The sequence below is a fragment of the Choloepus didactylus genome, chromosome 10 (assembly GCF_015220235.1).
Source record: "Choloepus didactylus isolate mChoDid1 chromosome 10, mChoDid1.pri, whole genome shotgun sequence".
Classification (NCBI taxonomy): domain Eukaryota; kingdom Metazoa; phylum Chordata; class Mammalia; order Pilosa; family Megalonychidae; genus Choloepus; species Choloepus didactylus.
In genome coordinates, this window is record NC_051316.1 from 22,601,270 (window position 1) to 22,613,270 (window position 12,001).

The 12,001-nt window shown below is 38.4% G+C and overlaps 1 protein-coding gene across 1 annotated transcript; it reads left to right on the forward strand.

Moving 5' to 3' along the window:
• Positions 1 to 4,844: 4,844 nt before the first annotated feature.
• On the forward strand, positions 4,845 to 6,506 carry LOC119505325 (glycerol kinase-like). Its single transcript, XM_037798022.1, has one exon. It carries the CDS (start codon positions 4,845 to 4,847, stop codon positions 6,504 to 6,506), a length of 1,662 nt encoding a protein of 553 aa, XP_037653950.1.
• The last annotated feature ends 5,495 nt before the right edge of the window (positions 6,507 to 12,001 follow it).

A 12,001-nucleotide genomic window follows, 5' to 3' on the forward strand; every position in this document is an offset into this window, starting at 1 on the left:
CAAATAAGATTTTGTTGTTGAGTGTCATTTGTTTGCACAACATACTTTGGAGAGTTCTTGTGGGTTGGTTATGCTGCATACAAGAAGGACTGGGGGCACAGTAAAGTAACTATAAAGTATTTTTCCTTGTTTTTTTATTCAAAGCTTTGGTAATTCAGGACAAAATCAAGTGTTTATGTCAACTTCGTTCATTCAGGAAACAATAACATTGTGTAGAAAATATAGTTTTTGATAATTGAGAAAAGTAACATTTTTTAGAGCTTCTTTTGTTTAGTGAGAATGGTCTAGAAGTATTAATCAAGACACTATTTTTCCATTTTCATTTAGCTACATCTATACGATTATTGGACAGTTATGCTTCTGACCATTTAAATGATAGATATTCAAGATTTGGAAAGACCTTATATGAAGGCCAGTGATTTTTAAAACTTAGCTTTTGCTGCAGAGCATGACATTCCAACATGTCATTCCATTCTCACCTATGAGTTTAATGAATAAAGCAGCTTGAAGCAGAGGTGGCCTGATGTAGAAAGGGTACAGAGACATGGGCTCCCTCTTCTATCTCTCCCCACCCATGTAAGTCTGAAGAGCATTGAAAAACAATGCCCAGTCCCTCTTCTGTCTGACCCAGGAGCCTTGCTACCCACTTCTCACAGAGAATCCAACCACTGCCAGTGAAAGTCATGGCTGGTTCTGCTCTGTCAGAGGACTCAGCCCATTGCTCGACAAGAATTCTTATTTAAAACACACTTTTTCTTATTGATTTAAATACAGCATCCTTTAACTACCTAGTTAAAAAAACCAAACATTAATAATGCTGTATCCACCAAAAGATAACCTGATGTATTGGCATGACTTATTTCTAAAGCATAATGATGAAAAAATGTGGTGTGTGCCATTCTTTATCTACTGTGTGTATCACTCAGTGAATATAGAGATGATTTTAGAAATAAGGCATATTCACATAATATATGCAACATTCATAATAATACAGCATTACATGTATAGAGTGTATGCATGTGTGTTTGTGTAGGAAACAGGTAAATAAACATGATGTTGCCAAACACATCTTCAATCTGGAAAAAAAAAAAAAACAACTATTGCAGGCACTTTCTGCAGATACAAAGAAATAACCAATAAAATTGAGGATGGTGGTTCCTGTTATTAGAAGGGAAGGGTGAGATCAGGAAGAAGCACACAAAACAATGTAAAGATAGAGAGAATTTTTATTTGTTTCTAAAACTAGATAGGTATATTCAAACTTGCCATGTTGCTACTGGATATGGATTATATAGATTTCATGCATTTTATTCTTTGTATTGATTCCCACTTCCTTGGCCCTCCTGTAAGAGTTACATATGCTGAATTCCAAACAGTATATTTGCCTATTTTAGTAGTTTATATAAATGGAATTACACTGTGTATATTCTCATGCAGCTCCCTTCTGTAATTCAAGATTATGCTCCTGCTTTTCAACTATATTGTTTCTTGTAGCTGTAACTGATTCATTTTCATCACAGTATGGCATTCCATTGGGTGTATATACCACATGTATTTACCAATTCTACTGTTGATGGACCCTCAAATTGTTTCCCTTCCTTTGATTAAAACAGTTTTGTAGTGAATGTCCTTGTTCATGTCTCCTGATGCTTTAAGTTTTCTCTATGGTACAAATCTAGGAGAGGAAGCACTGGGTGAGAGGATATGTGGATATTCCATTATTTCAATAGAAATCATAATGAAAATTGTTTTCCAAAATGGTTGTACCAACTAATCCTCCCTGCAACAGTATGTATGGGTTCAGGTGCTCCACATCCTTGTCAAGACTTAATACTGTCCAACTTTCAATTTTTGCCAATCTGGTGGGTGCCTTAGTGGAAATTAAAAGTTAACTGTGAGAATTTACCATGCATGTAATGAATAAACAGTTGCAAACCAAATCTCACAATCTAGGAAAGACATTATTTAAATTGCCCTGAGATGTCATTCACTGTAACTTTAAAAAAATAATTAAGCACATTTTATGAGCAAGGGACGATTATGGATTGAATCATGTCCCACACAAATACATGCTTAAGTCCTAGCCCCAAGTCCTGTGGATTTGAACCCATTTTTAAATAGGATCTTTGAAGAGATTATTAGTTAAGGTGAGGCCAAACTGAATTGGGGGGCTCTTAATCCAATATGCCTGGAGTCCTTATGAGCAGAGGAAATTTGGAGAGTGGGAGGCAGGAGGGGACAGATGGCCATGTAACAGAGGCAGAGATTGTTAAGGATTGCCTGCAAGCCATCACCAGAATGCTGCAGACTTCAGAGAAAGCACAGTCTTGCTTTCCTTGATTTTGGGCTTCTAGCCTCCAAAACTGTGAGATAATACGTTCCTTTAACCAGTCTGTGGTGCCTTGTTACAGCAGCTCCTGCAAAAAAAAAAAAAAAAAGACAGAGGCGTTGCTTCATTTGCTGCCTGATAATATCTTCAAAGGAAAGACAATCACAGTTTGAGTTGCTTGAAAGAGATTCTTAGGTTGTACATGGTTTGTTAGAGATTTCCCCTAATGAAGAACATTTTGATTCAAAGAACACATCCATACTCACATGAGTTCCAGTGTTACTCCACATTCATGTGAGCTCGTAGATGGTCATTTTGATAGACTAAACCTTCTTCAGTGCAGCTATGGTATAATGGCACAGGGTCTGGGGTTGAAAAAAACAGATCTGGTTCTGTCACTTGCCAGTTTGTGACTTGGGCAAGTTCTTCTCACTCTATAGTTCAGGTTCTACATCATTAAAGTGAGATAATTTTGCTTACTTTCTAGTGTTCTTGAGGAGATTACAGGAGCTATGTATGTAAATGTTTGGAGTAGTGATTGGCTTGATAAATCATGTTCTTGTTATTATTATTAAAGTGAATTTTTCAGGTGCAGGAATCATCCTGAAAGCAATCGAATTATGAATGTGACAAGTGGGAATTCAATCCAGAAGTTACTGAAAATTTATCTGAATTCAGGCCAGTGGTTTTCTACCCACATGAGGCTTAATAGCCTCCAGTTATTGCCTTGTATATACACTGATGGCCTTGCTGAATGCCGGTGATTTCATTTACAAAAGTGTGAGTCATTTTAGAAAACTCTTTGAAACTAGGATAAACTTTCCCTTCTTTCCAAAAGCAAACAATCAGGAACAATTTTTTAAAGAAAGTTTTTTTTAAGGGATATGAGTAAAAAAAGGAATATTCATTAAAGAGAGCTCCACTTATTTATTTATTCATCCATTTATTCAACAAATACATATTAAATTCATGCTAGATGCCCGTATTATGTCAGGCACAGGGGTATATAAAACAGATATGAGCCCTCTTTGTGTAATTTACTATTTTACTAGTATGGGAGACAATTGGTAAACAAATCAACAGATGAAAACAAATAATTATAATTATACTTAATGGATATTGTGATAAAGAATAATGGAGGAAGAATATCAGTGTGGTTTATTCAAACCTGGTTGAGGCATCTGCTATTGTTTCATCATAAGATGTATTCCTTAAAATCCCAAGTCTAGGATGCCCATTATTGCACAAAAGTTTCATTTCATCTAGAAAACAGTATTCTCTTAAGGTTTCTTAAATATCCAATCAAATCATCTTGCTGGTAAAGGGCCTTAAGCCTCTCCAGCTCTTGCTTTTTCCAAGTAATGGACATAATTCCAAAAAGTAGCAGAGATGGCTTCTACTTCAGAGGCTGATGAGCACCTGATAAGTGAGCCTTCTTCAGAGTTACATAGAAGCTTGCTGGAGGCCCATAAAACATGGTCCTCAGGGCCTCTCTGTAAAGGTGGTATGTAAGTCAAGACAAGAAGGGTGATAGGCCATTTGAACTTCCAGGGAGATCATGCTAGCAAAGGACAAAGCATGCACATGAGTCTTGAGACATCCAAGAGCTTAGCATATTTGAGGGCCTGCAAGAAAGGGAGCGTAGCTGGAGTGAGGCGGAGAACAGCAAGAAGTAAAGTTGCAGGGCTGGAGATTATGAACTTCTTTGTAACTCATAGCTAAGAGCTTGCAATTCATGCAATTAAATGGGTGTACCTGGTCATTCTAGTTCTTATTTAATTTTGAATCCATAAACATATATGCTATTGTTGCTGAGTAATGGGCTTACTGCCCAGTATGCACAGAAGCCAATACTGTGACACCAGGATTTCGAGAAAATAAACAGTTTTACTGAGGCCGACTGGCAAGGAGACAGGAGGCAAGCTGAAATCTGCTTCCCGGATCTGAGGACTAAGGGAGTTTTATAGGATGGAAACAAAAGGAGGTGGGGACAGCGACGGGGATTGGGGTTGGCATATTCTAATTGGTAGTTTATAGGACTGTCCATATATGGTACTAATATGCCCGTGGACAGGATCTTCCTTGTTGAGGGACCCCTTGCATTTCATTTGCTTCTGATGTCTTCTCATCCCCACAATCTTGGTGCTGAGGAAGGTGATTTTTGTTTCTAGTGTCTCAGAGGTCGTCTACGGGACAAGAATCTGTGTTTCTGTGCATGTTCCGGTTTACAACTTATGGGCAAACTTGGCTGCCTGTTAAACAAGCTCAGGAAAGATTTTACGTATGGGCGGGGAAGGAATCCTGATAAACAGGTTCTGGCTTAAATCCCTAAGAAGTAATCTCAGACTCCAGGAAAAAAAAAAAAAAAAAAAAAAAAAGAAAAGTAAAAATATCCGGCTGAGCGTTCTGCGCTTGCGCGCCACCTCACAGTTCTGACGCGTCGCCGCCCCTCCCCCGCCCGCCGCCGTCTCCCGGGAAACCGGCCGCGCTCGCCCACCCACCCCAAGCTGGTTTCATGGCAGCCGCGAAGAAAGCAGATTTGGGGCCGTTGGTGGGGGCGGTGGATCAAGGTACCAGTTCCACGCGTTTTTTGGTTTTTAATTCAAAAACAGCTGAACTACTTAGTCATCATCAAGTGGAAATAAAACAAGAGTTCCCCAAAGAAGGATGGGTGGAAGAAGACCCTAAGAAAATTCTGCAGTCTGTCTATGAGTGTATAGAGAAAACGTGTGAGAAACTTGGACAGCTCAATATTGATATTTCCAACATAAAGGCTATTGGTGTCAGCAATCAGAGGGAAACCACTGTCATCTGGGACAAATTAACTGGAGAACCTCTCTACAACGCTGTGGTGTGGCTTGATCTAAGAACCCAGTCTACTGTTGAGACTCTTAGTAAAAGAATTCCAGGAAACAATAACTTTGTCAAGTCTAAGACTGGCCTTCCACTTAGCACTTACTTCAGTGCAGTGAAACTTCGTTGGCTCCTTGACAACGTGGGATCAATTCAAAAGGCTGTTGAAGAAGAGAGAGCTCTTTTTGGGACCATTGATTCGTGGCTCATTTGGAGTTTGACAGGAGGAATCAATGGAGGCGTCCATTGTACGGATGTAACAAATGCAAGTAGGACAATGCTTTTCAACATTCATTCTTTGGAATGGGACAAAGAGCTCTGCGAATTTTTTGGAATTCCAATGGAGATTCTTCCAAATGTCCGGAGTTCTTCTGAGATCTACGGCCTAGTGAAAGCTGGGGCCTTGGAAGGTGTGCCAATCTCGGGGTGTTTGGGGGACCAGTCTGCTGCATTAGTGGGACAAATGTGCTTCCAGGATGGACAAGCCAAAAATACATATGGAACAGGCAGTTTCTTACTATGCAATACTGGCCATAAGTGTGTATTTTCTGAACATGGCCTTCTGACCACAGTGGCTTACAAACTAGGCAAAGACAAGCCAGTGTATTATGCATTGGAAGGTTCTGTAGCTATAGCTGGTGCTGTTGTTCGCTGGCTAAGAGACAATCTTGGAATCATAAGAAACTCAGAGGAGATCGAAAAACTTGCTAAAGAAGTAGGTACTTCTTATGGCTGCTACTTTGTCCCAGCATTTTCAGGATTATATGCACCTTATTGGGAGCCCAGTGCAAGAGGGATAATCTGTGGTCTCACTCAGTTTACCAATAAATGCCATATTGCTTTTGCTGCATTAGAAGCTGTTTGTTTCCAAACCCGAGAGATTTTGGATGCCATGAACCGCGACTGTGGAATTCCACTCAGTCATTTGCAGGTAGATGGAGGAATGACCAACAACAGCATTCTTATGCAGCTACAAGCAGACATTCTGTGTATTCCAGTAGTGAAGCCCTCGATGCCTGAAACAACTGCCCTGGGAGCTGCCATGGCAGCAGGGGCTGCAGAAGGAGTAGGCGTTTGGAGCCTGGATCCAGAAGATTTGTCAGCTGTCACCATGGAGCGGTTTGAACCACAGATCAATGCTGAGGAAAGCGAAAATCGTTATTCTACCTGGAAGAAGGCTGTGATGAAGTCAATGGGCTGGGTTTCAACTCAGGTTCCTGAAAGTGGTGACCGTAGTATCTTCTGTAGTCTGCCCTTGGGCTATTTTATAGTGGGTAGCATGGTAATGTTAATCGGAGCAAGGTACATCTCAGGTGTCCCCTAAATAATACCAACTCATGGATTCCCAAGAAGTGAGCTTTATATGCAACAAGGGAATCCAGCAATTCTACCTCTTAATGTGATGGCACCATTCATAGACTCTGATTTTATTTATAAGCTACTTGCTGCATGACCCTCCAAGTTAAGACATGTGGCTTGAAATAAAGAAAATGCTGCAGAAAAAAATACATATCTGGCTGAAATGCTGAAGGAAATGTTAATGGTTTTTGAAATGAAAAAGATCCAGGTAAATGATGGAAATAGAGTTAGATATTACTACATATTTAATGTTTAGCACTTTATTGCCCAGCATGCATAATTGCAAGTAAAACTGGGATGTACTGATGTGACATGAAACAGTAAGATATGGCATAATGAAACAGTATAAAAATCAAGTCAGGGAACACTTTCATAATTGAGAGTAAACAATTTGATTGTGGAATTTATTTGTCCAGGCTGGGTCTTACTACTTCCAAAAAGAGTTGGAAAAATAGGTGGGAAACTGAAAGAAGAATTATAAATAGATTATGTGAGGCAAGGTTAGCCATCAAGGCTGTAAGATTAAAGAAGGTTGAACTGAACTGCCAAATACTCCAATTAAGTATCCCCTTTTTAGGAAGTTTGTGGTGAGTAATTTTTTTAAATTAACTCAATATTGTGGTTACAAAAAAATGCTCAGCAAGAGCATCTTTCAGATGTCATTTTACCTGATGTCTAAATCTAAAAATATCCTTTTCTTTACGTGAATTTTCTCCTCACTCCTTCCTATCCTTGAGGGGGAACAAAATGTTTTTCCTCTCTTGCAAGTCAAATCCTGCCACCTGAGCATTACCACACATTTCCCTCTCACACAGTAACTCATCATTTTTCAAATAGTGATAGAATCCTTAAAGTTGCAGGATCCTGTGCAGTAGGAAATGATGGATGGGATACAGTCACAGGCCCCAAGAAATAAAGGTGCTGATGAGAGAAAATGCATCCACAGAACTGACTCTAATGCAGGGCAGGAAGTGATAACCAACACTGAAGAAATTCAGAATACTTGGGGTGTGAATGCTTGTTTCTGGGGGCAGTTGCAGAAGCTGAGTTTTGATTATAGGCACGATTTGGACAGACAGATTTTCTGTGTCCCTGCCATGAAGAGCAAAGGGGCTCTGTTAGTTTCCCAGAGTTGTTGTAACAAATCACCACAAACTTGATGACTTAAAACAATAGAAATTTATTCTCTCACAGGTCTGGAGGCTACAAATCCGAAATCAGGGTGTCAGCCAGGCTATTCTCTCACCAGTGGCTCTATGGAAGGACCTTTCCTTTCTCTTCCTAGCTTTTGGTGGTGGGTGGCCGTTCTTGGTGTTGCATCACTTATAGAGGTGTAATGCCTGTCTCCGCCTTCACCTCCCCCGTGTGCCTCTGTCTCTCTGTCTCTTCTTGTAAGAACATTGGTCATATTGGATTAAGGTGCTATAATCTCAGTTTAACTAATTCCAACTGCAATAGCAGTATTTCCAAATAAGGTTACATTCTGAGGTACTGGGGGTTAAGGATTTCAATGCATCTTTTGTGGGGGGACACAATTCAACTCATTACAGGGTCAGAGGCACGTATACCAAGCAGGAGACAAGTCTGATGTTCTTAGATTTGATCACCTTTCTCATGGCCATAACCAGTGTTTCTCAGCTTCATCACTCACTTATCACCACCCTTGGTAAGTAATGATTTGGCTGTTCCCACGAACAAATCCATTTTTAAAAAAGATAAAATATATATTAACTTTGATACATCTTTTTTTTTATCTTGATATTCTTAACACCTATCACATGTCCAATGAAAAATAGCTTCCTGGTAATTGTGTATAGAGTTTACAAATGTATGAATGAATAAGGGAGAGTGGAAATTAACTTAATATTTTTACTATATATATTTTTTCTTTTGGCTTTAAATACTCTCTCCTTTTATATAGGGTTCTATTTATGTTTAATGGACCCAAAAATGGTTTCAATAAAAACTTTATCTGCCATGATCCATTGACCTTGTCACTCACCTCCCAAGTAAGACACCAGATTTCAAATACTACTATTTCCCCGAAAAAAAGATCCAGTTAATCTGGAATCATTGTTCTTTAGCAGCAGGTTCTATTAGATATAAGCTCTTCCTTGCATTTATACTTTTCACAAGAGATGATATTTTCTTTCATTCCACAGTTAAAACTGGAAAAATGAATCATGAGAGAGAAGGGTACTAACTGAGTTTCCTAGATATGTTTGCAGCCCTTTCCAGTTTTGTCTTCTGTGTATTTAGGATGGTTTAGGGTAGGAAGGAGAGATCACAGAATGTTATCACAGGTGCTGTACAGGCAGGTGTCCTGCTTTTCTGTTCTTCCCATTTTTTTTTGATGATGCTCAAGGTCAGGGTGTTGGCTAGTTTCCATTTTCTCATTTTTTTTTTTTTTTTGCTTCCCTTGTTCTCATAGATTTCATCTCATGAGGTGGTTGATTAAGAAACTCACCCTTCAAGTATAACTGTCCAAAGTGAAATGGAGAATTAGGGCAGCATTCTGGATAAGCCAGGATCATATACTAAATTTGGTTATAAAATATTGAAATTGTGAAAGCAAAGGTGCTTCCTCACAAATTACGGGCATAACTGCATACTTTTTGTGTGTGTGGTAGTATCTTAAAATTTTTTTTTGTTAAAGAAGTTGTGGGTTTACTGAACAATCATGCATAAAATACAGGATTCCCATATACCACCCTATTATTAACATCTTGCATTGGTGTGGCACAATTGTTACGATTGATGAAAGCACATTTTAATAATTGTACTATTAACTATAGTCAATGTTTTTAACATAGGGTTCATTGTGTTGTGCAGTTCCGTGGATTTGTTAAAAAAATTCTTATGGTAGTAACATCTATACAACCTAAAATTTCCTCTTTTAACAACACTTATATATATAATTCATTGCTGTTGTTTACATTCACAATGTTGTGCTACCATCAGCACCATCCATTACCAAAACTTTTCCGTTGTCCCAAATAGAAACTCTGTAAATTTTAAGCCTTAACTTCTTATTCCCTACCTCCACCTTGTGTCCTGGTAACCTACATTCTAGATTCTGACTCTCTGGGTTTGCTACATATTTTAATTTATTTTGAAATTTTCACCATTTCAAACCCTAGTTCCCTTTATATATACATATATATGTGTGTATATATATATATACACACATACATATATATATATTATTGATATTGTCCACATACCATACAACTATCCAAAGATCCAAAGTGTACAATCAATTGCCCACGGCACCACCATACAGCTGTGCATCCATCCACAAAATTATTTTTTTTTCAATTTTTAGAACATTTTCACTACTCCAGAAAAGAAATAAAGACCAAAAAAAAAGGAAACTCACATCCTCCCATACCCCTAACCATGGCCCCCTCCATTATTGATTGATAGTTTTGGTATAGTACATTTGTTACTGTTGATGAAAGAATGTTAAAATACTACTAACTGTAGTATACAGTTTGCAATAGGTATATATTTTTTCCCTATATGCCTCTCTATTATTAACTTCTAGTTATAGTGACCTACATTTGTTCTAGTTTGCGAGAGAGATTTCTAATATTTGTATAGTTAATTATGGACATTGTCCACCACAAGATTCACTGTTTTATACATTCCCATCTTTTAACCTCCAGCTTTCCTTCTGGTGACATGCATGACTCTGAGCTTACCCTTTCCACCACCTTCACACACCTTTCAGCACTGTTAGTTATTCTCACAACATGTTACCATCACTCCTGTCCATTTCCAAATATTTAAGTTCACCCTAGTTGAACATTCTGCTCATAATAAGCAACCGCTCCCCATTCTTTAGCTTTATTTCTATATCCTGGTAACTTATATTTCATGTCTATGAGTTTACATATCATAGTTAGTTCATATTAGTGAGACCCTGCAATATTTGCCTTTATGTGTCCCTCTTATTTCACTCAATATATCCCCTCAAGTTTTCTTCATCAACCCATTTCTTTTAAGATGGTTTTGTTCACACACCATACATTCTGTCCTAAGTAAACAATCATTGGTTCCCTGTGTAGTCACGTATTTATGTATTGAGCACCATTGCCACTCTCTATATAAGGACATCTCCATTTCTTCCACAAAGACGGAGGAAGAGTCAAAGAAGGCAGAGAGGCAAAAGAAAAAAGAGAAATAGAGAAAAACAAACAAACAAAACCACAAAACTTGATAGCTAGAAAGGGACAAAAGGAAAGATAGCACTAACCTAAAGTAGAATAAAGAGACAGCATCACCAATGCCAGGAGTCCCACACCCTTCCCCTATCCCCCCCCACCTCCATATGCATTTAGCTGTAGTATATTGCCTTTGTTATACTAAAGGAAGCATAATATAATGCTTCTGTTAATTATAGTCTCTGGTTTGCATAGATTGTATTTTTCCCCCAATCCCACCCTATTTTTAACACCTTGCAATGTTGACATTCATCTGTTCTACCTCATGTAAAAACATATTTGTACCTTTTATTACAATCATTGAGTACCCTAGGTTTCCCTGAGTTACACAGTCCTGATCTTTATCTTTCCTCTTTTGTTCTGATGTCCCACATGGTCCTAACGTTCCTCTTTCAACCATGCTCACAGCTGTCTTTGTTCAGTGTATTTACATTGCTCTGCTACTGTCTCCCAAAATTGTTTTCCAAACCTCTCACTCCTGTCTTTTCATTTCTTCCTGCAGTGCTTCCTTTAGTGTTTCCTGTAGATCAGGTATCTTGTTCACAAACTCTGTCATTGTCTATTTGTCAGAGAATATTTTAAGCTTTCCCTTATATTTGAAGGATAGTTTTGCTGGATATAGGATTCTTTGTTGTTGGTTTTTCTCTTTCAGTATCTCAAATATATCACCCCACTTCTTTCTTGCCTCCATGGTTTCTATTGAGAAATCTGCACATAGTCTTTTCAAGCTTCCTTTGTATGTGACAGATCACTTTTCTCTTGCTGCTTTAAGGATTCTCTCTTCATCTTTGGCATTTGATACACTGATTATTAAGTGTCTTGGTGTAGGCCTATTCAGATCTATTCTGTTTGGGGTACGCTGTGCTTCTTGGATCCGTAATTTTATGTCTTTAATAAGAGGTGGGAAATTATCATTGATTTTTTCCTCTATTATTGCTTCTGTCCCTTTTTCCTTCTCTTCTCCTTCTGGGACTCCAATGACATGTACATTCTTGCTTTTCATTTCATCCTTAAGTTCCTGGAGACATTGCTCATATTTTTCCATTCTTTTCTCTATCTGTTCTTTTGTGTGTAGGCTTTCAGTTGCCTTGTTCTCCAGTTCCTGAGTGTTTTCTTCTGCCTCTTGAGATCTGCTGTTGTATGTCTCCATTGCGTCTTTCATCTCTTGTATTGTGCCTTTCATTTCCATAGATTCTGCCAGTTGGTTTTCTGAACTTTCAGTTTCAACCTTATG